We start from the raw sequence: 27496 nt of genomic DNA, 5'->3' as shown, positions 1-27496 counted from the left end.
TATGACTATACCTGTCCCCTCACGGAGTGTAGTGTCCATAAACAATCCCTTGAGTCAAACACACTAACTAAGACCATCAGTATCGAAACCCAAACTCTACCCTTTCTCATCAACAGTGGAATTCACACTGACCCGTGTGACACCAATACAATATCTATGCGTGTGACATCTAGAGCGCAATATAAGCCGTGTGAAGTACCAGTAGTGCACACCCATCCACAACGTCCTCTGCACAAGCTGCAGACCACATCTTCGGACCCCCCGACGGAGAATCGGCCAGACACGTTTCAAGCAACATCTCCACCTTGTAGCGATACCAGGACCAGCAACAGTCCCCCAAAAGCAGCCACACAAAGCCCCTCACTCACAACGAGGCCCTCGAGCAACAACCAGCGCCTGCCGCCTCAAGGAACAACAACCCTAACAATAAGCCTACACTCTATGATACATCAGAATTAAACCTAAAATTAAGTAGGCTAGAAAGGAAAGATATCCTTCAGGCCGCGCAGAGACTGGTCGTCAGGAAATCACATCCCTTGGGTGATTCTGTCTATTTTCCATCTACCGAGAAAAAACAGACAGAATCCCCCAAAGTCTGAAAACTTACCAACTGACCCAGACACCCTCCTAGACCTCCTACTACAGCTCTGTGCGAGTAGAGAGGAGTTCAACACTGACACAGTCTATACCGATCACGTGCGAGCTCGTGGCAGGACATACTTTGATTACGCAAAAACAGGTAGCAAATGCTGCTATGTCCACATTAAGCACCCTTGATGAACGTTCTACAAATTAACACCACGAGGAGCAAGCACGTAAGTGCTGAGCTCCTGAAGGTAGTAGTCGACATAAAAATAGACATAGTTTGCCTACAAGAACCGTACGTCAATTGGGGTAGACTCCACTACTTCAGCCCAAAGTCAGTCGTAATCACAGGCAACATTGACTGCAGAACTGTGGTGGTAATCGTAAATAGGGAAGTTAACGTAGTTAAGATAACAGAACTCTGCGATGAACATTTGGTTACTGTAGAGGTAACTCACAACAATAACACATGGATAATCGCATCACTATATGCCCAATACAGCCACACAATAGTCTTATGCAGACCGAATAATACAGTTTTCCGACTACGCAAAGGGCAAAAAACTGGTCATCTCCTCCGACATCAATGCCAGATCCACTCTGTGGAACTCTGACAGGACGTGCGACAGAGGCTTAATTGTCAACCACGTAATACAGGAGAAAAGACTCAGGAACGTAGACACATACATGCCGACGTGTTGTAGATCCAGTGGACATACATCTAACATCGACATAACAATCGCAGACAGCGCCGCCAACAAACAAATATCAAAGTGAACAATACACGAAGACTTTACCACAAGTGACCATAATGCAATAAGATTCATCCTATAAGGCCACCCGGGGTGTCCGAGCGGTTCTAGGCACTGCAGTCTGGAACCGCTAGGTTCGAATCCTGCCTCGGGCATGGATGTGTGTGATGCCCTTAGGTTACTAAGGTTTAAGTAGTTCTAACTTCTAGGGGACTGATGACCTTAGAAGTTAAATCCCATAGTGCTCAGAGCCATTTGAACCATTTTTCACAGTAGAACGGCAACAACACAGACATATAACACCACTTCCCAAAAGAACTCGTATTTAGCAAAGCTAACAGGGACAATGTAAAACATACAATCATAGACAAGAACATAGACGACATTGCAAATAATGTTGACTACAGGACACATAAACATAAACCCACAGAAATCATTACACTCGCGCAAAACACTTCAATTCCAACAATTCATAGCACAAAACGACAGTCACTACCATGGACCAGCGAACTCACTCGACTCAAACGTGAGACAAGAAGAACTAGACAGCTATACCAACGTACTATACCTGTAAGGGATAGACAATAAGACTACAAACACATAGGCAAGCCAAGGACATATACAAACAACAACTGCTTACAACGAGAACGGATTTCCGGGACAGGCAAGTAACCACACAAACGCAAACAAACATATTGGGGGGAATCCTACAGAATAGTAACAGAAAAAGTAAAGAGCCCACTAGTCTGGATACGCTGAAACAGGATGACTGCACAATGACAAAGGGACGGAGACAAACAGCACAATTCCTGCTGCATGAGCTCCTCTCAGGCGAAAATGATGGTGACGATACCGCACATCAGTCAGTCATACGCACAGAACTAAATACACCATGCTACACAAATACCGTCACCTGCCCATTTGCACAAGAAGAAGTCGCGCTAGCGATGCAGAACTCAAAAATAAGAAAGCAACCGGGCCAGATGGTATCCCCTCAGAGGTACTGAAGCAAATAACACCACAGACCACCCCACTTCTAACTACGATGCATTACGGCGGGGTAGAATACCTCTAGTATGAAAAACTTCCAAAGCAGCCATAATGAAGAAATCATTAGACAGAGATCCCTCGGATCCAAAGTCATATAGACCAATCTGCCTAATAAATACCTTAGCCAAGATACGAAAGAGAAACTGCGGTGTAAACGATTACAGGCACACAGAATCCTGCGCAGCCTTACCCCACACCAGTCTTGATTTAAATCAGGTAAATCAATGGATGATGCTATAAACAGAGCTCTAGAGATAGCACACACAACCCACTCCAAATGTGCTATGGCAATCATGATCGACATTGCAGGCGCGTTTGACAGTCTATGGTGGCCTGCAATGTTCCAGAGGTTAAGATATTTAGAGGTACCATAAACCCTCTACAACATTCTATTAGAGTACTGCAGGGATAGAACTGTCGTTTGGCAAATGGACAGCCAGAAAGTGATCAAACGTATCACGAAAGGTTGTCAAATGGTTCAAATGGCTCTGAACACTATGGGACTTAACTTCTGAGACCATCAGTCCCCTAGAACTTAGAACTACTTAAACCTTACTAACCTAAGAACATCACACACATCCATGCCCGAGGTAGGATTCGAACCTGCGACCGTAGCTGTCGGACGGTTCCAGACTGAAGCGCCTAGAACCGCTCGGCCACACCGGCCGGCCGAAAGGCTGTCCCCAAGCGTCGATCTGTGGCCTCATCTTCTGGGACATCGATTGGCACCCCTTCTACAGGTACTGGAGGGACATGAAATGACAGAAGCTGTCGCTCACGCAGGTGATCTAATTGTGGTCATAGCTGTGAACAATAGGACCTAGCTAGAAGAAAGAGCCAGTGGCACACTACGCACCATCATACAATGGTGCAACAACAAAAAACTCAAGATAGCGGAAAACAAAACAACGTACACTCAGCTGAAAGGTCTCCTGCAGAGGAGCCCAACAGTGAAAATCAAAATCAACAACATCAAATGATCACATATCATTCTATATCTTGGGGTTCACATCGATGAAAAGTTGTAAAGTTGTATTTCCAGCTACACATAAAAATCAAGACGGACAATGCAGAAAAAATACTCCACAAACTGGCAAGGCTAAACTCGGACCACTTCAGTCAAGGGAACATACAATTGTGCTCTCTTCGAGCCAGTACTAAACATCGCCGCAAGCACATGGCCACACAAACTAAGCCTATCAACTAACAAGACAATTGTCTGACGTGGGCAGAGAAGTGTATTATTGAGACTATCTGGGGCCTTCGCTACCACCTCAGATAAAGCACTGTGTGTGGCACTTGGAGTATTCCCGATAGATCTCACAATAAGGTACAGAGCGGTGATGTACTGGCTAGATGGCTGGTTCAAATGGCTCTGAGCACTATGCGACTTAACTTCTGAAGCCCTTCCAAGACCCTCACCGCCACTCTAAATCGGTGATGCGATACTCTTTGTCTTCTCCTTTCTTTCGTCTTCTCTCTATCTTTGCTTCTCGTAGTTAACAGAATTTACTATTCATTGTTTTATGGATTTGTATTTGTATTTATTTTGTTATAATTGTTATTATTTGTTTATTCATAATTGTTATTATATGAAAATTTTTGAATGAGCTGCTGAAAAAGGAAACAAAAGCCCGCCTCCATGTGACGGGACGCGGGCAACGGTGGGAGTGGAGTCGAGTGCGGAGATAGTATTACCCTGCCGCCTTGGACCCCGAACCCAGTCACAGCGACCAAGAGGCATTCACAGACCCGACATAAGCAATCAGAGGGTGGGCCATCGAACAAAAGCAGCAAATGAAAAAAGTGTCTGCTATCTTTCAGTATTTATAACTCGTCCGTCTCTTTTCCACTGCCACTGTCTCGATTTATATCAGCATAAGAAAGAACGAATATTTTCGCATGCCAAAATTAGTGGGAAATATTGTAAAGGCGCTGAGGAAGGTAGAATGAGGCACATGATACCCACTTTTCAGTTATAGTCTTTTAAACAGGAGCATATTCGGCGTTTTTGAACTCCGATAGGAGGCATTTTCCACTGATTGCCTTCCTTTCCCTGCTAGAGTAGTGCATGTCACTCATATGAAAGCTACTTTATGTGTCCGTAAAATTTTGGCAATTTATTTATGTGAAATTGAAACCACTCAAAACTAATTTAACTCTTGAGAGCGGTTTTTATGTGCAGAAAAATATTGTATGTGATTCAGGACTACAACGTGAGGTTCCCGGAACCTTTCTGATGATAACGGAGACACCTTACTGTTTACGTCTCCGTGCTACGTCATGTTATGAATTACACTTCCGCGTCAAATAGGATTTTACGAGCGTATTTGAAGTGTACAAGTAGAGTAACTTTGAACCTCTGTATCTCGGAAACAGATAAATATATCAAGTAAATTGTCAAGATTGTTCGAGAATTAATCTTAGGAATATGTCGTGAAAATGACAGCCATTTGTTGTGCATAGACGTTTTGGAATCCGCAGCTCGATTTTGCTATCCAAAAACTTTGTTTTTTGGGATGTTACTCTATAATAGATAAAGATTTTGGAAAACTGAAAGAAGCTACTTCTAGATAATTGCCTAGAGAATTTGAACGATTTGCTGCAATTGTTTAGATGTCCGGTGCTGACGCCGAAGAAGTCGTGAAAAACGCTTTCTTCGCGTTTTCTCAGGAACCACCTATGAACTAAATGGCGCCTCCGTAACCCCCTTAAACCACAATGTGGACCACATCGAAAGCAAGAAGAACAAACCGATTTTCTCCATTTGCCTAAGCTGGAGGAAGTGTGTAATATTTAGACTCTGAGCCTGTACTGTAGGACACTTAAGTAAGACGATCCTTCTGCTGGGTACACAAATAGCCATAGCCCAAAGACTATCCATACTGGTAAGTGGGCCAGTGATTTCCGGTAGTTCGTTACAGAGTAATTGCATTTCGTTTGATTTCTTACTCCCATTTACCTTTGTATCTCTACTGCCCTGAAAATAGCTACACGAGACTGAAAATGTCCACTTGATGCGCTATGTTTCTTGTTTGGAAACAATTTTTCTACCATTCATGGTAAATGCTGAGACAACTGTAGCGTCCCGCTCGGTTCTGCCTCGGGTTTGCTTTTCTAATAGTGTCAGCATAAGTTTAGAGAAGTATACGGGAGTAGGGACAAGTTTACTGAGGAAGAGTTGGTAGCTGTGCGCCTCGTGTATGAGTTCCCTGAATGCAGTGGAAGAGCGATGCAAAGCTGTTAACCGCTTTTCGTTTGCAACGTCGGAGGGTTGCTGCATTACTCTGCGGTGAGTGACTGATTCTGACAGGATTTTTCACTTTTGCGGAAAGTGATTGGCGTAACAAACTGAATAAATCATTATTGCGTTATTACTCTGTAATGAACTACTAGAAACCACTGATCTCTGGTACCGAAATACTCAGGTAATGTTCCTCAAGAACATCCGAAACTTTGTTGCTGAGAACTGGATGGACTTGTCAACGGCTGACAAAAGTTTCAACATAGCCAGAAATGAGATGTTTTACTCTGCAAAATTTACTCTCGTTGGGAAGTGTTGGACCTGTTACGACACTATTTTAGTGAATTGGGGTTTTTTTCTTCAAGTATTTCTGGTAGTTAATTTTTGTGGCAATATGTTGAGGTGGCAATACGTTGAGAGGGTGGCAATATGTTGAGGTGGCAATACGTTGAGAGCGTCGTTTAATTCGCAGTGTGGAGACGGTGCTGTTCAGGCCGGAGGTGGTTTTCAGATGTTTTGGGTTTTTCTCAGGTTCCTTGGTTTAGGCGCAGTCATTCTCGTTACCGTGAACATGGATCACGAGTTTTATTTCAGCATTCTCGGTGCCGAAGCGTACCTATTTCTTCTACATCTTCATGACGAGAACGCTTTGGGGATTCACGTCTTCCAGAACCATAATAGCCGTTTCACACGCCTGCTGCGTACGTTCGTGGTTTAACGACCACTCAGGGATCCTATCGCACCTCGAATGGGCCGCTAGGTCACCCTATCGTACAGCCACTGAAAATGTCTAGGAGTCTTCGGAACAGCAGGTGAAAAGTAGCAATCGAATATCCACAGTTTGGTAGCTCTGCGGGACGCCATCATCAACGAGTTGTCTCGATTGGGTTTAGCATACGTGAAGAATCTTGTAGACTCCCTTCCTCGTGAACTTACGCCGTTATCGCTATTACACGGTACTATTGTGATGTCTTCTGGAGGTGAGTTAAATTTTTTTCTGGGGTGGTTATAATAGATGGCTGCCTGTCAGAATGTCTTGAGGAACTGAAGCCAGACTGGAGGAGTATATTGTTAAGATGTTTGTGAGACGTGTCGCAGAGAGGGGTGGCTGAGAGCAGGCCTTGCCCAGCTGCTGGCGGACCTGCACATGGTGGAGCCCATGGAGCGCACGCTGCGGGCGCTGGCCGCACACTCTCCGCCGCCGGCCTTCCTCTACCTGCTGTCGCACCAGCCTCGCCACAGCTTCTGGGGGACGCCGCTGCACCTCATAAACAGTCTGGGAGGTCAGCACCACCACATCTAGCACGGTAATGGCGCGCGCCACCCACTCACACTATTACGGACACCTGTCTGTATACAAAGTAGTCTACACCCATATTCACATCTACTTCTGTATCCCGTGTAGCAGACGGTATTTTGTGTTACACTGTCACGTCCCCCTATCATGGTCTTGTCATGAGATGTGCTGGAGAGGAAGCAATATATCGGCTGACTTTCCAAGGACTTTTCTTCGCATTTCAGTGGTAAACCACACTGTGGTGCATAACGCCTCTCTTGTAACGTCTACTACTGCAGTTGAATGAGCATATCCGTAACGCTTTCGTACTTACTAAGTGAACCTGTGAGGAAAAGTGCTTCTTTCTATGGATCTTTCCTACTTCCTCTATCTAGCCTTACGTGTAAACTGAGATTTTATGGAATTATTGGTGTAGCAACCAACGTCGTATCTACCAAAAGAATGCATGAAGTTCTACTTAATAATTCACCCTATGTAAGCAGGACAGATTCTTCTGACTGGAGAGGAATCACTTACAGCCTACCACAAGGCTCTATGTTAGGTCCAGTGTTGTTTCTCCTACAATATGTTAATGACCTTCCGTCTAATGTATCTGACAGTAACTTTCCGTCTAATGTAGCTGACAGTACGGGTATTGTAACTGATGATGATAAAAGAAGGCCGGAATTCTAAACCCAGCTTTCAAAAACTCGTTTACGGTAGAGGGCTGGAGCACCATTACCCCTTCCAACTATCGAACAAACGCAAAGACGTCTGACATAGTGTTCAGTGTATCTGGGATTGTAAAATATTTAAGATCCTTAGACGCCAGGAAGGCATCTGGCCCAGACGGTGTCCTTGTAAGATATATGTTGACTATGCTACAATTATAGCATCTATCATAGATCATTGGAACAGCGAAAAGATCTACAAGAGTGGAAGAAGGCTCAGATCGTAGCAATCTATAAACAGGGTAGAAAATCGGATGCATATAATTACCGGAAAATTTCACTGACATTGGTTTGTTGTAGAATTGTGGAACATATTTTGTGTTCAGACCTTTCTAGACTCTGAGAAGCTCATCTGCAGAAACCAGCATGGTTTTAGGAAATAGTGCGAGACACAGCTGGCCCTCTTTGTGCATGATATACCACAGGCTGTAGATACCGGCTCCAAGGTTCATGCCAAATTTCTCGAGTTTCGAAAGGCGTTCGACTCAGTTCCGCACTGTCGCTTGCGCCAAAAAGTGCGCTCTTACGGTCTATCCGATGACATATGCAGTTGGATAGAAAGTTTTCTAACAGACAGGGAGCAGTATGTCGTCTTGAACGGGGTGACTTCAACAGAAACAAGCATAACTTCAGGTGTGCCCCATGGCAGCGTAATAGATCCGCTGCTTTTTACGATTTACATAAACGATTTGGTTGATGGTATAGACAGCGGCATTAGACTGTTTCCGGATGATGCTGTAGTCTACAGGAAAGTAGTATCACACAAAAGTTGTGAACAAATCTATGAGGGTTTGCAGAAAATAAATGCGTGGTGTAATGACTGGCAGTTATTTCTCAATATTACTAATAGTAATGTACTGCGTACAATAAGGCAAAAATCCCCATTAATGTACGAGTACAAAATAAATGCCCAGTCTTTGGAAGCGGTAACATCCGTCAATTATCTGTGTGTGATTATTCGAAATGACCTCAAATGGAATCATCAGATTACAGAAGTAAAGGACAAGGAAAACACTAGATTGTGGTTTATTGGAAGAATCCTGAATCGATGCAGTCCTTCAACAAAGGAAATTGCTTACAGTTCTTTAGTTCGTCCAGTCTTGGAGTGTTGTTCGTCTGTATGGGACGCTTACCAGTTGGGTCTGCTTCACGAGATTGAGAAGGTCCAAAGAAGAGCGGCAAGATTCGTGACTGGTGCGTTTAACCATCGCGAGAGCTTTACAAATCTCATAGAAGGTTCGAAGTGGGATACACTTGCACATAGACGACGCGCTAAACGGGAGGGGCTGCTCACTAAATTCCGAAATCCGCTCTTCACAGAGAATGTAGAGCATATATTATTAGCACCAACTTTCAAATAGTCCAATGATCACCAATCAAAGATAAGGGAAGTTAGAGCTCGTACTGACGCTTTCAAGCAGTCGTTTTTCCCTCGCGCGATCCGCGATTGGAACAGATGGGGGAAATATGACTTTGGTGCGAATTGTGCCCTCCGCCACACACCTCTTGGTGGCTAGTGGAGTATATATGTAGATGTAGATGAAGTACAAGTAGTTTTTTGTTTCAATGACACTACTACCGTAACCAAATCAAAGACACATGCAGCAGCAGAGGAAATGGTAAATAACGTTCTTAAAAGTATTATTGAGTGGTTTTTTTACTAATGGACTCACTATCAGTTTTAGAAGAACACAACGTATTTAGGTTTGCAGGTCTAACGGTAATACGCAACTTTAAAATCAATGCACCGAGAGAAATAATAAGTAGGGCGGAAATTTCAAAACTTTTTGCGTCCTTACTGACGGGAACTGAAACTGAAAAAAAAACACATTTTTGAACGCCTAAAACAACTCAATAGAGCTACATTTGCACTTCCAGTCGTGAGGAGATACAAATCATTAAGTAAACGTATTTCGCATACTTTCGTTTAGTAATGTCATATGAAATAATCTTATCGGATACTCAACATTAAGAAAGAAATTGTCCACCACTCACGGAAGCTGTGTAAGAATGAAATGTGGACCTCACCCGCGACCATCTTGTAGACATCTGTTTATGAAGTTAGTCATTTTGATTACTGCTTCACAGTCCTTCCCTCACGAAGTTTGGAGTTGCAAGCAACCAACGACTCAGAAGGAACAGTTATCTACATCAGAACTCCACTAACCAAGCGACTACATGTGGAGGAGAGTACTTCTGGTACCACTAATTGATTCCCCGTCCCAGTTCCATTCGCGAATGGTGCTTTGAAAGAATAATTGTTTGGAAATTTTGGAAATTTGTGGTAAGTTCCTATGGGACCAAACCGGTGAGGTCATCGGTTCCTAGACATACACACAACTTAATCAAACTTAAAACAACTTACGCTAAGGACAACACACACACACCCATGCCCGAGGGAAGACTCCTACCTCCGACGGGGGAAAGAATAAATGTCGGCATGCTCTATAATTTCTCGAATATTCTGGTCGTGGTCATTTCACGAGACGTGTGAGGGGGGGGGGGGGGGGGGGGAAGTAATATGTCGTCCGACTCTTTCTGGAAAGTGGTCACTGGAAACTTCAATAGTGAGCCCCTCCGTGATGCACAACACCACCATTGTAGCGTCTACCACTTCTGAGTATCTCGGTAGCTCTCTTTCGCCAACAAAACGATCCCGTGACGAACACTACGCTCTTTGTGGGACCTTCTCTACCTCTTCTACTAACCCTACCTGCCAAGGATCCTAAGGTGATGAGCAATATTTAAGAATCGGTCGAACAAATTTTGTAAGCCACTTCTTTCTTTGTGGCATCTGCTTTTTCCGCTATTCGTTTTACTTGGACAGTCCACTTAAGATCGCTCTGGATAGTTGCTCCTAGATGTTTCACGATAGGTACAGTTTGCAGCAATTTGTCATCAATGATGTAGTTTCACAGTAGTGGATTTCTTCTCCTAGGTATACGCAGTATGTTACAGTTATTTATTTCAGGGTCAACCGGCCATCTCCTGCACCATTCATCAATCTTATACAGTTCATTTTCCAAATTGCTACTGTCCTCTGGCATTGCAATCTTCTTATAGACAATCACATTATCTGCGAGCAGTAACGATCCTATCACACTTCCTTGGTGACTCCTGAAATTACCTTTACATCCTTCGCTTTTGTTCCATTAAGTGCGAAGAGTTGAGTTCTATCTCCAAGGAAGTCTTGAATCCAGTCGCAGTGTATATATTATTGTGGAATATCGATACTGTATATTTCAGTTTTTAATAAGTCCGTTTTCCTTTAAGTAACAAACTGAATATTCCATAAATTAGCATTATAGATCATTTACTGTTGTTATATTCAGTGCTATATATATATATATATATCAACATTTCGCTACATTTGGTATGTCGGGTAACATTAATGTTTTTGTAGCTTTGTTTTTTTGTGCGTGCTTGTTCACAGAACTCTCCTCTGTTTTGTAATAATTTTATGAAATCATTTCTGAGTTATACGGATGGGTTGAGAGTCTTCTCGCACAGTAGTTCATCAGCGTCGCTCATGACTGTAGATAGACCCATTGACACAGCCTGTTCCATATTGGGTCGACTTCGAATCGCCCTTTAGGCAGTCCTTGGACAATTTGGGCTTGCCTGTTGTTCCGTATTAGGTTCGTCCCCAGGTGTTCCAAGTGTCTATGTATGGTTCATTCTCGTTATCTGCGCTGGGAGCACAGGAGAAAATTATCTCTGCAGTCCTCTCCGGAACGTTTGAAGATTCTGAGTAAAAGGTAGATGTAAAGGTAGCAGTTTGGCTGTCAAATGGACGCCGGAGTACAAAAATGCACCAAGTCCACTTCTGCCATTTTGAGGTAGCCATTGCTTATTGTAGCAGAGACAGTAATATAATGGGCCACATCCATCGGATGTTATAGGATGAAGGGAAACACTAAAAACTATTCAGGTGCGAATGAGACAGGCAGAGATAGCAAGAGAGAGGAACTCTAAGGAACTCGAAGAAACTTCTTACTTATACAGTCCCTGGACACCACACTATTCAACTAAATCTAACATCAGGCAGTAGAGTCAATAAGATAGAAGAGCTATGCATTTCTCAAAATAAAGATGAGTAGATCAGCAGCTAGTGTGCTAGAAACGAAGCAATTACTATGGTACTGTAAATGTTTGGGAAAGCTGTTATATCAGATATTTACTTCAAGAATTCTTGCAATGAAGGTGTATAATGTGAATGTGGTCGTTTTTTCCTCAAAATAGAAGCCGCTCTGAAATAACAGCCAGACCTTTTTTCTGCCAAAGGAATCGGTGATTTTCTAACAAGTAGAGTAAAATGGTATGCTCATTTATGATATATATATGCAATTTGTAATAAACAAATAAATACTCATTAGTGCGTTTTTCTCGGAAAGGCGAATGTGGACAAACATCACTTCTTTATTCAAGCGTCCAAGTGTTGTCGTGTGCTTTTCTCGGCATTCCGCTCTTGCTTCAAACGCTGGGAAATGTTAGTATTCCGATTTCGGCTCCATCTCGGCTGTTGGAGCAGCGATGCAACAGTCCATCCATGCTACTGTCCGAGTGTGCCTATATGGGTGAAGGTGATCAGATCTCCTCCGTACTGGCTCTACTGTTACCGGGCCTAGAAGCACGCACCCTCTGCTCCACTAGTAAGCCGAGGGCTGTGTCCTCACATGTCTAGCTGGTACTGCGTCTCTCTGATGACTTTAAATTTAAGTAGAGATGGGGCCCCTCCACGCCCGCACTAACGTGGTGACCAGACCAAAAGTTCTACTGTCACCTCGGTCAACATGTTAGTTATCTTGTAAGTGGATCACAGGGTGCTGGGCTGTGATGTTATCAGTGCGTTTGAGTAAGACTACGCATTAACACGGTCCATCAGCTAACAGACAGTGGTCGAAACGCGAGTGAGGGTAGCAATTTGAAGAGCAGAGGGAAAAAAGTGCCAAGGCTCGTGCCGTGGGAAAAAAAATCTCTGCGACAGTGGGATGGGTAGTAAGAGCAGTAGTGGCTTAGTAGCTGCGATAGTTCATGCAAGGTTGGATTTATTAGTATGGGTATCACGCATCATTAGCGGGGCAAGCGATGGCGATGTATCCCAGTTGCTGCAGCCGGTACGTTCCTGGAACAATCAAGATCGCTATATAGTAGTGGGAGATCGGCCATAGATCATCTCACTATTTGTGTGGGGGGTGGGGGGGGGGGAGGGGAGGGAGGTTGTATGCATGCAGTGTACGGTACGGCTTCCCTGAGTGGTGCCAGTGTGGTCCTGCTGGATATCATGTAATGCCGTCTGATTAAGAGGCGCTCACCTGTACCGTTGTGTTTGCGTGTCCTTGGCCATAGATGCTAGGTCCTTTCAAGTTCCCCAGCGTGAGATGTGTCCGTGTTGTGCCGGCAGTGGCCGGCGTGCCCCACGGGGAGGACCTGGCGGTGCTGTTCCCGCTGCTGCCCGGGGAGCCGCCCGCTGGCCAGAGGGTCCCTGAGGACGACTTGGTGCGCCTCTACTTCGCCACGGCAGTCGCCAACTTCGCGAGGACCGGGTGAGTCGCACCAAATACCCGAGAATAACTCGTCTACCTGCGCAAAAATGAGCTACTTCAGTGTGTACTCGTCCTTTCCATTATCTTACGACACTTCGCCTTTTCTTCTCTTAGTTTCAATACTTCTTGCAAGCCGCGCGGGGTAGCCGAGCGGTCAGGGGCGTCTTGTCGCTGTCCGCGTGGCTTCCCCCGTCGGAGGTTCGAGTCCTCCCTAGGGCATGGGTGGGTGTGTTGTACATAGCATAAGCTAGTTTAGGTTAGATTAAGTAGTGTGTAAGATCAGGAGCCGATGATCTCATAAGTCTGGTCCCATAAGACCTTACCACAAATTTCCAATTTACTTCTTACTACACTAGTGGCCATAAAAAGTGCTACACCAAGAAGAAATGCAGATGATAAACAGGTATTCATTGGACAAATACATTATACCAGAACTGACATGTGATTACATTTTCACGCAATTTGGGTGAATAGATCCTGAGAAATCAGTACCCAGAACAACCACCTCTGTCCTTAATAACGGCCTTGATACGCCTGGGCATTCAGTCAATAAGAGCTTGGATGGCGTGTACAGGTTCAGCTGCCCATGCAGCTTTAACACGATACCACACTTCATCAAGAGTAGTGACTGGCGTATTGTGACGAGCCAGTTGCTCGGCCACCATTGACCAGACCTTTTCAATAGGTGAGAGATCTGGAGAATGTGCTGGCTAGGGCAGCAGTCGAGAATTTTCTGTATCCAGAAAGCCCCATACAGGACCTGCAGCATACGGTCGTGCACTATCCTGCTGAAATGTGGGGTTCCGCAGGGATCGAATGAAGGGTAGAGCTACGTGTCGTAACAGATCTGAAATGCAACGTCCACTGTTCAAAGTGCCGTTAATGCGAACAAGAGGTGACCGAGACGTGTAACCAATGGCACCCCATACCATCACGCCCGGTGGTACGCCAGTATGGCGACGACGAATACGCTCTTCCAATGTGCGTTCAGCGCGATGTCGCTAAACACGGATGCGACCATTATGATGCTATAAACAGAACCAGGATTCATCCGAAAAAATGACGTTTTGCCATTCGTGCACCCAGGTTCGTCGTTGAGTACACCATCGCAGGTGCCACTGTCTGTGTTGCAGCGTCAAGGATAACCGCAGCCTTGGTCTCCGAGCTGATAGTCCATGCTGCTGCAAACGTCGTCGAACTGTTCGTGCAGATGGTTGTTGTCTTGCAAACGTCCCCATCTGTTGACTCAGGGATTGAGACGTGGCTGCACTATTCGTTACAGCCATGCGGATAAGATGCCTGTCATCTCGACTGCTAGTGATACGAGGCCGTTATCATCCAGCACGGAGTTCCGTATTACCCTCCTGAACCCACCGATTCCATATTCTACTAACAGTCATTGGATCTCGACCAACGCGAGCAGCAATTTTCCAAATTCGGAAACGTGATGGTACGCATTTCTCCTCCTTACGCTAGGCATCACAACAACGTTTCACCAGGCAACGCCGGTCAACTGCTGTTTGTGTATGAGAAATCGGTTGGAAACTTTCCTCACGTCAGCACGTTGTAGGTGTCGCCACCGGCGCCAACCTTGTGTGGATGCTCTGAAAAGCTAATCATTTGCATATCACAGCATCGTCTTCCTGTCGGTTAAATTTCGCGTCTGTAGCACGTCATCTTCGTGGTGTATCAATTCTAATGGCCAGTAGTGTTTCCCCTTTCTGCATTCTTCTTCCATCTGTCAATGTTCTTCCTGGGTTTTTTTCTGTTGTCATCTCAATATGAATACAATACAACGTCCCATTTACGAGAGGCAATTTTAATTACCACATCGAAAAAGTAAAATGACGTTAGTAATATCCTGTTGTCTACAGGTTCAAGTGTGCAGTCGTGGTACACATTGTAATATCGAGCAGAGTACCGTAGATCTCCGCTAGAGCACCCAAAACAAAATTACGAGTCCCATCTCTATTTTAGAAATGCGCTGCATTTTTTTTCTCTTGGATTCTCTAGCGGCGTGCTATGGTACTGCGTCGCTGATTTCCAATTTGCACTACATATTTCCCCTGCCTTTTGCGTTTGTATTTTATATTGTTTTGGGAAATTAACTTCAAATTACGATGTTTGGGTCCCTGTTTGTGTTCCGTAGACTTTTGCATAGCAAAAATCAAATTTCAATTATATTAATGAAGCAGATAGGAATACGGCAACGAATTCATCGTATTTGAACAACTATTCAGAAAGTGTAGCATCGTAAAGCTACACAAGAGTGCGCGTTCGCAATGACTTTGTCCACAAGAAACACATTGCTTATGTTGTACAACCTTAGAAAATAGACTCTACTATAAAAGGGCTAAGAAAGTTCTTTTGTATGTTGATAAGGCACTTTAATAAGCATTCTAAATCATTTTATGATTTCATCGTTACGATACTAATTTCAGTGCTGAAGATGAGTACCACAAACCTATGTCATGTAACTAGATATAGCATTGTAAATGCTTGGACTATAGTTTGGAAAAATAGTAATGTGTTAACTGTTAAACACTGATCTATTTCTTTTGCAAATCTATTTATTACTATGCCTCAAGTTAGTCACACGGTGAGTGCAATGTACACAGCACTGAGGCCTTGGAACGCCTTTAATAGCTTTCAACTTGAATAATACCTTTTGAGCAGACCCTTTGTCTCAAGAATTTTGTTTCAAAGTTTGAAAATTCGGATTTTTCGAGATTTTCTGCCACTCTTTCTCGCTGAAATGTTGTAAACACTTCATCTACTATCTGTGCGTATTCTTCTCAAGAGTATGATAGGACCAATATGTTGTCCACATAAATCGTAACTTCTTTACTAATTCATTCCCAATAATAATGCCCAAATAACTGATGCAAAACCGCAACTGGTATATCGAGTCAAAAGTGTTGGTAGCTTCTACCCTCGAAACTAAACGCTATATGCTTTATTGATTCAGGAAGAACGGCACATGGCAGGACCCTGACATTAGATCAATACAAAAATTTTAACTTCTCTCAGTTTTATAGCAGTATTTGTAAGTTCCCTTCTTAGTTCCATGGTGCGATTTATTATTTTATTTGGCGGTCTGGCATCTAAAACTATTGTGATGTCACCATTTTTCTTTTCAACAATGAACAATGGGTAGTTTATGGTCTAGAAGCCAGTTTGATTGTTTTATATTGTAGCATTGCATACAATTTCTTACGAATAGCCTAATTTTTCATGTGAAAAGTTGGAATGTCCTATATGCAGAATGAGATTTTCACTCTGCAGCGGAGTGTGCGCTGATATGAAACTTCCTGGCAGGTTAAAACTGTGAGTCGGACCGAAACTCAAACTCTGGAGCTTTGCCTTCCGCGGACAAGTGCTCTACCGACTGAACTACCTAAGCAAGACTCACGACCCGTCCTCACAGCTTAAATTCTGCCATTACATCGTCTCCCGCCACAAATTTCACAGAAACTCCTCTGCGAAGAAGGCCCATCTCTGAAAGCTATGCATTCTTCTTCTACTGTATTTCTATCCTCCGTTCATGTCGATCGTTCCCCTATGCTCACTCTGAAACTCTCTACAACTTCTAGTTCTTTCAGTTTATCCAGGTCCCATCTCCTTTAATTCCCACCTTTTTGCAATTTCTTCAGTTTAAATCTACAGTTCATAACCAATAGATTGAGGTCAGAGTCCATATCTTCCCCGGGAAATGTCTTACAATTTAAAACCTAAATCTCCGTCTATCTGAAACCTTCCAGTGTCTCCAGGCCTTTTCCACGTATACAACCTTCTTTCATGATTCATAAAACAAGCGTTAGCTGTGATTACGTTATTCTCTACGTAAAATTCTACCAGGCGACATCCTCTTTTATTCTTCAGTCGTTCGCGGTACCATCGCAGCAAGGCCGTTTTGGTTAATGTTACAAGGTCAGATCAGTCAATCATCCATCTGTATCGCTGAGACCTCCCCACCAACGGCAAGGACCATGGTTCTTGGGGGGGGGGGGGGGAGGGTTAGCTTGTTTATATTCTTTATATTTATATTTAGCTTATTTATATTCTTAGAATTATTACTTACTCGTCCAAGTAGCATGCCTGGCATATTGTCCTTTTCTTGAGTTTCTTGGACCGTATTTTGATAATTCATTTTAAAAACAAAGGAAGATTCTCCCATGGGTCTACCTATACATATAGAGATATGTTGTTTCTGATCGTCACTACGTAACATTCGTATGTCTTGCCAATCTGGACCTACATCTTTTTTGTTACCGTTCAATCCATAACCACACGTCTGTTATAATGATAGTAGTGCAGACACAAATTCTACTAAATATTGTCAAAATTATTATTTGAAAACAGATCTTATCCTGCTTACAACTTGATGGGAATGTCGTGTCTTAGACATACATGAACGATAACTGATTGACAACGTAACACACTTTAAAATAGAGCATCAGCTACAGACATCGAATAGGTGACTTACATAGTATATGTATAACACATTACCTTATGTTAGTGGCACACAACGTTGTTGCATTAGAATACAGTAGATAAATAGCTGCGCATACTGTAAGTAGCACGAACTAGAGATATGTGTAATATTGACGGTATATTAGTAACACATAAATCGAAGTTAGTTAGTTAATTCGTTACTTAGTTACATGTTCCATAGATCATTCGAACTAGTCTTTTATCGAAATGATGTGGATCGATTCAGTTTACGCAATAGGTATACATGGTTAACGTTAAATTTATTGAACTCTTTATCGTTTCACTCTTACTAATGTAACTAAATGATTTATGTTAATTTTAATCAACTCGTTATCATTTTATTCTTAGTCATGCAACTAACTTAAAAACAAGTTTCTTTTTCTTTTACTGGTTACAAGCTTTTAAGTAGACTTTGACAGTGGAATAGAAGGAGCTGTGCTGGGCGAATGATTTTAAATTAGATATAAAATTTTCTACGGTACCTGTTAAAATTTTTATGTTATTGGGAAAATAATCAAACTCTTTTATTGCAACGTATTGAACTCTTCTCTGAGCCACTGATAGCTTCAACAATAGGTAATAAAGGTCATTTTACCCTCTAGTGTTGTTGTTATGTTCATCACTGTTCACCTCAAATTGTGGTTGATTATTTATGACGAATTTCATCAGCGAAAATACGTAAGGCGCAATTAAAATTCTAGCTCTTTGAAGCGGTACCTACATGATGCCCATAGGTGAACACCATATATTATTCTTACTGCTCACTTTTGCGGAATCAATACTTTCTACGTGGTCAGTTATCCAAAACATTATTCTGTACGAAATTCGGGAGGTTTCAAAAATACGAAAAAATACGAAGAGCGAAAGTAGCAAAACTTAATTGTTGGAGAAGCTTTGTAATATGCTTCTTCTAGTTCAGGTTTACATCAGTGCGTACACCCAAAAATTTGGAGCATTCTGCTCTACTTACGTGCACCCAAAACTTTGGAGCATTGTGCCATACTTACTGACTCCTGCTCATGCGTTACATCAGTTGTTGATATGATTCTATTTGTAGTACAGAACTGACCATAGTGTGTTTTGTCAAAATTTACAGAAAGTTCATTTTCTGACATCCATCTTTTAATTCATTCGAAAATATCATTTTCCATTCTCTTTTGTTGCTTTCTCTCTAATGGGATTTATTACAGCACTGGTATCGCTTGCAAAGAGTACCAGTTTTGCTTGCTTATAGGTAACTGCAAGGTCATTCACATGTATAAGGACTATAGGTGGACCACAGTAACTAACATTTTCTGTTTCTTCCAACATTTTCTAAATAATTCAACTCAACCTTTTTTTTCGTTTTCCAAGTATGATTCAAATCGGCTGTGTGTAAGGTCATCATTTATACACAACTTGAGTTTTTCTTAGAGAGTATCATCATCTACACAATCGAAGGCCTCGGAAAGAGCCAACTGGTGTATTATTATTATTATTTAAGGCCTGTAGTGATTGATGAGGGAATGTATGAATAACATTCTAAATTGGGAAACCTTTCTGGAACCCAAACTGTGATATGGTAACTAATTTTTTTTCTGCTTAACTCTGCGACTACTCGTGAGTACATTATTTTTTCGAATATTTTACAAAAAGATGTTGTAAGGAAATTGGACGAAGATGGTTCAAGACTGTGTTGTCTCCTTTCTTATGAAGTTGTTTAGTGACTGTACATTTTAAACTGTCTGGAAAAATTCCCTTTACCAGTGATGCTTAAAGTGATTGGTGATAGTTTGGATTTTTCAGATATGCAGTAATTATCGTTAAGCTGCACGAAAAATTGTCTGCCCTGAAACACACACAGACGTAGATGTGCGCGTGTTAAAAACTTTGTGCCAGTTCTGAAACATGGGATATATATTAATGTCTTTTAGTTTTGGTGTGCAGCTTGGTAATTTACCTTTTCTCCCCAATGACGTAAAAAAGTAACGGTATGGCTGCGGCGGCTACTCTCTCTTCGAGTTGACTTCCTCTCCGGAGAGGTGAATTTTAAAATCCAATTCCTCGTCTCATCGGAAGAAGGAAATTAGGACATAGCTCGGCAGTAGAATGAAAACTTGCGACTTTCGCATATTAGAACTTTTACTTAACACAATATTGATACAACTGAATTACGTACGCCTCTCTCGCACCAGCTCAAACGACCGACAGACACCGTGATTGGTGAGGAAAACAAATCAGTTTCATAAAAAGAAATTGATATACTAAAACTCAATTTTCCGATAGTTTAGATGTAATCATACCTCCTTACGCCTTTTTTCCATACGGAGAGGGCGCTAATATTTATTTATATGTCTAGGCCTTTTACATAACCTACACATCCATTGCATTTATCACAAAATACATTACTTTATTAAGATGTAACAACTTTTCAGAATTCTGTTTGAAATTCCGTAACCCCGCAATAGCTTTTGTTTTTCAGTATTTATATAATTGAATTAGTTTCAACCTCTAGTTGCTGAAAGTTTTGGGGATTGTCGTTTTTAACATATTCTGTTCCTTTTTCAATTCAACTATTTAATCCTATAATTTCTGATTTTTTTGGAATGTGATTGTTGAAAGTACTTGCAACTTGTGAATTATCAGTCACAACATAATCATTTATTTTAATTGTTATGGAATCTTGTACGCTGATGGCTGTCCTGTCTACCAGTTGACAATGTCCCAAAATGATTTTAATCTTATTATCTGCATTATTGATTTCTGTCAGGAAATGCGTACTTCTGAACATTTTAATGACTTTCCCTAATATGCTACACTTGTTTTTGTGTAGTATGGACGCTAGATCATATCTGGACTTACCCTGGCTTTTACATATATTTCCCTCTTCCTCTTGGATGACATTTTAATTCCCTTAGTTATCCACGGCTTCCTTTATTTTTTAATGGATCTTTTGGATAATCTTTTAGCTAAGCAACTTTCAAATATTGGCACAAATTTACTGTGGAATAAATTTGTATTTAATATTAGCATCTCTTTCTACATTTACCTCATCACATTTAGCTCACTCTTCGACATATGTCAATCAGCATGCATTAATTTATACAGTACATTTACTATACATGTAACTTAAATGACGATCAGCACTACTTTAAAAATACGTGAATTACCTCGAAAAGTTTATTTACAGTTGGTAAATTCAAGCTTAATAACTTTGTTAGTTGATGAGCGGATAATGTCCAAAAGCCAGCAGAATTATTCTTTCCATTCAGTTCAGCACTGCTCTGTATTTTCAGGCAAGGTGGGTTGTCACGTAATCGTAGTTGATTGCCGGGCTGCAGTTACACTGAAGTCCTGTTGTTACTCTGCTGCTGTTCCAGGATAATGCCGTCAGCTCAGCTCTCTATTTATTGTGTTCAAACACCACATACTCGTAATCCATGGAAACTGCCGATCCAAGCAACGGCAGGGAAAAGCATTCCAGATTAATTTTGCACTTGATCGCTGTCCACATTCTTAGTAGCAACATTAGTATGGTTCACAGAATGCTGTAGTCTTGGGTACTTTATCGTTGTACTACGGAGCTTCTAACAATTAGAATTTGTTGTTCATTATAAACAAATATCCCTGAAGTTTCACAGCTCATAAAAAAAAGTTCATCGACACTTCATTTCTGAAAAGTGCAGATTAAAAAACACATGTCACCATGTTAGCTCCTCTCGTTCTTTATCATTATATTGATACCGTTTTCTTATGATATTTGCCCGCGTTGCCTATACCTCCATACGGTGTAGTATGAAATAAAACATAGTGGTGCAATAGTATATTCACTAACGGACAACCAGCGCTAGACACGATTTATATCAGTCGCTCAAATTTCGGCAGTACATCGGCTGCAATCGTTCACTGTCCACACTACAGCAGGTCATAAAGGAGAGTGTTAACCACGCACGTAACAAGGCGAGTTCGAATAATATACTAAAAATTCTAAAAATGTTTTGTATACTCTGAAAATTATTCAATGAAAATAACCATTTCCAAATTTTAATAACTGATAATGGAAAATTTGCAGCCAGACAGCACTAATTACTGAATGCTGATTATTTTATCACAGTACAGCTTCGTAATGTTAGTTAAGTTTCTCAGTTATTCAGTCACAAATATCTTGAAAATTGTTCATATTCACGTGTACATGTACAATGCTAACATAGCAGTTTCCATTTCTTAATGAATATAGAGCACTTATAAAAATGTGTACTTTTGTTCAATTCTTCACTATATTCCAACCGCAATGCAACAAAGCATTAGAGGAAACCTTACCACGTTACATGTAACACAATTTACATTACGGTGAGGCACTGTAGAGCTGTATCGTGGACCCGGCACACGCCAACTGTTGGCTTGTGTCCATGCTGACAACAATGACCAGTTACGGTGACAATGTCTCAAATCAGATTTATTGCGTTACCAAAGGTGGACCAGCATGCTATTAAGCAAGTGGTTCTAAGGATTGTCTCACCGGTGTATATCATACTGTCGTTGGTGATACGTCTAGCAGATGCTGTTCGAGAGGTGCACATTATTTGCTCGCACCAAATGTCATCAGCTCCCTTTTGTCATTTCAATCAATAACATAGACACGCCCCTACGCTTCATACTTACTCATTGCAGCCACCTGCACTATGGAATTACACACCTGATAAGCCGGACACACAAGCCGCCAAAGTAACATCTATTTAAAAGGGAAATCATTCACTCTGAAAGTAACCCTTAGGTGCAAACGTGGGGCCTTTCAGAACCAGAAACCTTCAATTTATGCTGTCTTAAAAGTAGTTTATTGTAGTTGTATGAGCACTGCTTTTGGCCAATAGCTGGTCAAAGAACTTGGTTTTGCATGATTCCTGGTCTGCGATCTCGGTATGTATATTCCTTGGAAATACAACGGACTTTTTCTAGGAAAAATATTATTTGGTGCAGTCAAATGAGTTATGTATCTTTATTAATTTTATAATCTAATGAATGTCACGGGTCTTATAGACGCCTTACCGAAAATCCGTATTTGGAATAGTTTATTTATCTGAAGCCCAAATGGAAAATTATATTGGCAAGATTACTGACAACAATAAACACTCTGGCGCACACACTCTCATCGTTGAAAAGTCAGAAATACTGCGAAAGCTAATTCTGAGTACTTTTTTCGAATGGAAGTGTATTTTTTTACGCTCAGGTGTGCATTAGTTAATTTTGAAGGACATAATAACTATTCAGGGTACTTTACTTACAGCATGGTTTACTTATTACCTGCTGGAACCGAAAAAACATTATCTGAAGTCAACACGAGTGATCATAATTTTGATTCAACAATTCCTGAATGTCTTGAAGATGAAGCTCGTTTTGATCGGAAAGATGAAATTGATTCGTACACTGAGGTTCCCCAGGGTAACTTATTTTGAAGCAAGGCGCATTGCTAGTATCAAGGAAAAAGACTAGTAAAATATTACCTCTGAGGAAATATGTACATTTTTCTGATCCTGATCAGATAATCAAGTATTGCTTCTTCTACAATAAAGACACAAACAAAGGCACTGACAGGAAACTCAACAGAGACTAAAATGGATAACTTGCCCCACAGATGTTCCATTATTCGAAGAACTATTGCAGGAATTCACTGCAGCAAAGAGAACTTTGAGACACAATAACAAGGAAATACCATATAAAATGAAAGCTTCCAAGTTCAGAAATGTTTTATCATGTTCATATGGTTTCGAAGATAATTTGACAAACGTAGGTTACGCACCTATGAAGAACAAAAGTGTCGTACTGCTCAGTCTTTGCGCCACAGTGACATAGTTGGTAAACACAAGGTGAACGACGTACAAAGAATCCAGACATAGTTACATTCAACAATCAATGTTTATTTTTACAGCAATATCCCAATTATCAGGAAGGCGGACTGATAAAAGGAGAATTTTGCTCAAAGAATTAGTGCAAGTAATGAACATCTTCATTTTGAGAAGAGAATCAACAAACCATGCCTCACAGTCCAAGGTTGTGGAATCAGAAAGAATACCAAAACGAAAATGTCTCGTGTCGCCTGATCAACTAGCTAGAAAAAGTAGTGAAACATGTAGCAAAAGAACAAAAATATTCGTCAGAACACAGTGCAAATATTTATTTTTCATTTTTTTCATCAGCAAAAAATCCAGTTTCAGCCCAGGAAAACTACATTTTTTAGTTTAATGGTAGAACCGTCATAGCATAATTTTTTGTGTTATTATATAAAAACTACTGCTGCCGGAGAAAAACCAACGTTTCGGCCACGATTGCAGCGGCGTTCTTCTGGGTCTAATTAGACCCAGAAGGCCGCTGCAATCGTGGCCGAAACGTTGGTTTTTCTCTAGCAGCAGTAGTTTTTACATTATGACGCGGTACCAAACCCAGAAAACTTTTATGTCGACAGACTCTGGCCGCGGAAGCCTACGCAATTATATTGTGTTATTATGTTTCACAAAGAAAAGAAAATCACACTGTCGCAATAAATAATTTGTTATTCCTTCTGCATCACTAAATCCACCATAATTTAGTTTTAATAACAAGCCTCTTGTATTTGTTCGGAGGGACAGGTCTAACAGATATCTCCCATGCATTTTTGCAAGTTCAGCCAATCATGCATTCAAGTGTTGAAATAAATAACCTCTCCCTCGATTATCAGTAACACAAAATCGACACAGCACCTTACTCGTACCCTGTACAGTCATCTACGCTAATACATCCTTTAAGAAATGACATACAGAGCGAGAATGGACCGTTCTTTTCGTGAGGAGAATAAATAACTCCGTACGCAACTTGAGACAGTGATGCCACAAGAGTCTTCCTTTTTGTCTCTTTAAAATCAGCAATTTTTCAAGGGCCAGGAATTATCTCTGTTGTGTATAGACGTAACTGATGAAAAATAAGATGGTAGATTCAAATCCACTGAACTACCATTAGAGAGCGATACATTGGTCCAGATAAGCGAAATGAAAGCTTATAATTGCATTGGAGAACCACTGTGCAGGACCCTGAAGTTTGTTATTCCGTTTACCACATGTGGACGTATGCTTTCTTAAAAAAAAAAATTACTTTCAGAGCACGACGATGCAAGTATTGTCAATCCATGTCCTATTCCTCATCAGAAAACGTACGACAAATGATTTAAAATTTTAGAAAGGACTACCAGGTGCTGAAAATTGCGAGAACTGGAAACAACCCGACTAAAAACATAAAATATAATCTTAGATTTGACAAAAAACGAATAGGAGAATATACTGTATACGCATATGCGATTTTTTTATAATTTTGTGACACAGTCACTTGAATGTTTCACCATGGCGTAAGCGGGTTCGACCAGCCAGTGGTCAATTTCAGACTGTTAATAGATGAAAAGAGGAAACAAAGGATTATTGCACAGTCTACAAAATCTATGAAGTAAATATCTGTGCAATAATAAAAAGAAGGAATACCTACATCAGTAGATCTTATATTTCCATTCATCAGAGTCACGTGAAATGTTGTAAGCCACTTTTGACAAAAATTAAAAAGACTTTTTAAGTTCCAGTATTCATAACAATGGAGGCGAAGGATGGTGGGCTGTGGGGAGTGGTCCATAGGAACATGTTGATAAGGATACTTTGCACAATTAAATTGTTGAATACTTCATATATTAAGTTGCATGTATTTTCGTTAGTAAAAATGAGTAAAACATGCTCTCTGACTTGTACGATGTGGCGCTTCATTTGTCATTATGTGCAACTGATAGGTCACAATTTCCTTGTGGGATGCCGGGCAGGAGTGGAGGGTAAATAGCGTGTCCGTTGGACGCCAACCACAAGTGGGATGTCAGAAAGGAACCGCGAACGTCAGAATAACAGCTCCTTACAAATACTGCAATAAGCATCGGTAGAGAACTTGTCCTTTTCGTTCAGCAGTTTGTTCGTTCTTGAAACATAAATTTTTGTTTCATCTAAAAATGTTTAAGCTTTTACCTTTTTCCTACATATACTGTCTTTAACTGTTCTTGAATACAGAAAAAATATTAGGATTGCTTTTGCAAAGTGAGCTCCTAAAGGAGTGTTCTTTAAATCGTGTATTGAATGTTCTACCTGTCTGGGATATGTATTTCATATCAGTCATGTCTCGAACGCTATAAACCCTTGGGCTTTCATACTGGATCTCTTTATTCAGTAATTTATATCGTATTTCACTCGTAATATTATTTGTGGCGCTGGACGCGGATTATGTATTGTTCTTTCGAAATATGTGTTGGTTTTTCTCAGACGGCTTACCTATATGTTTCATAGTCCCTGTCATTCTTGTTTTTATCCCGATTTCGTGACGTCACCTTTCTCGTAATTATGTAGACCATTTTCGGATCATATTCGTTATTGTGGATAACCTGTCGGAGAACTCTGAGTTCCTCCGATATGTCCGACTGATCTAAGAGAAGACGAAGAATCTCTGCTCTTAATACTACATTTTCTGATACAAGCTGTTGACAACTATCACAGAGTACGATTGCTTCAAGCAGAACATGTTCTCAAAACACACACTACAGGATATCCATTGGTCGAGTTGCCAGAATTTCTGTCGTCACGTAATTTCCTTGCAATCAATTAATACCACTACAAAAAAAAAGAGATCGATGGAAGAGTTTCACTATTCTTAAGCACATTATTTTCAAGATAGCACCTAATCTTTATTAACAGCCCTAACTTGGCTTTGGAGAATAAGAGAAGACAGTAATACAAATATTATCTGCCCTTTGAGGGCAGCAACTGAAGCTCCTAATGACAATTAATGCGCGTTTAGAATTTAACCCAGATGAGACAACGTAATTCAGTGGTCTGACAGATTCTCGACAGATGTTCTCCCCTTAATGTCCAGTCTAGAAGCTTTATATTATTTCTGTCTTTAGGAACGAATCGACTACATTCAGGTCAAATAATATTGCACCAAACCTAGGTTAATTTCGAAACAGTAAATGGCAGAGAAATTACATGTTCTGGAATTGCTCCTCTGTATTGTGAGTTACTTTTCCATTCTGTTATGAGGAACATTATTAATTTTCATTTGGCTTATATTACAGGAACCCTGCACCAAAGACTAATGAGTTGATGAAGGAAGAGTGGCTCCCCTTCACGCTGGAGGATCAAGCGTTTATGAATGTATCTTCTGTGCCCAAGATGCAGCGGAACATCATGGCAGATCGCATCCAATTTTGGAGAGAACTATTAGCTGATATGGAGATGAAAAGAAACAAAGAGATCTCGCAAAAGCAACCAAATCATGCTGCAGCGGCGTTGCAAATGCAGTGTTTGTTGACGATATTTGTTTGTTCACTAATGTTTGCTGCCTTTTTTCAGTAAAACACAAAAAGTGCTACTTCTAATCTAAGAACAACATACATGTGAATGTATTAACAGCAAGTTTCTCCTTTGGAGGAATAATAAAGGATATTTCCAATTCCCAGCATAATCAGTTTCCTAATGTGAAGTAAGTATGTGTGGCCATGCCAAGAACTGAAAATAAATTTCTGCTTCTTACAGAAAACTCGCAACTCTCATGGAAATCAAATCACTTGACACTCTGTTCCAATCAACGGACTGCATGCAGCCCCCTAAGATAGATTTTGCTTATATTCTGGTTATAGTATCGGATCAGCTAGGTCATTCAAATATGTAACATATAATTAAGATGAACATCTGCAAAAGGAAAAACAGTGGTATTGTAATGTTGCCGATAAATCATGTGACACTGAGGGAATGAGACTAGAAAGTGAGCCACTAAAAGAAGTACATTTA

General features: G+C 41.1%; 1 protein-coding gene across 1 annotated transcript in view; it reads left to right on the top strand.

Annotated features, from left to right (window-relative positions):
• LOC126334682 (uncharacterized) overlaps nucleotides 1-27164 on the top strand; it is a 42931-nt gene extending 15767 nt beyond the window's left edge. The window contains exons 2-4 of the mRNA XM_049997158.1: nucleotides 6761-6914; nucleotides 13043-13184; nucleotides 26782-27164. Coding sequence (XP_049853115.1) covers nucleotides 6761-6914; nucleotides 13043-13184; nucleotides 26782-27061 — 576 coding nt within the window. The 3' untranslated portion in view covers nucleotides 27062-27164. The remainder of the gene's footprint in view (nucleotides 1-6760; nucleotides 6915-13042; nucleotides 13185-26781) is intronic.
• Nucleotides 27165-27496: the final 332 nt, after the last annotated feature.

The sequence above is a fragment of the Schistocerca gregaria genome, chromosome 2 (genome assembly GCF_023897955.1).
Source record: "Schistocerca gregaria isolate iqSchGreg1 chromosome 2, iqSchGreg1.2, whole genome shotgun sequence".
Classification (NCBI taxonomy): domain Eukaryota; kingdom Metazoa; phylum Arthropoda; class Insecta; order Orthoptera; family Acrididae; genus Schistocerca; species Schistocerca gregaria.
This window is presented reverse-complemented; position numbering and strand designations above follow the sequence as displayed.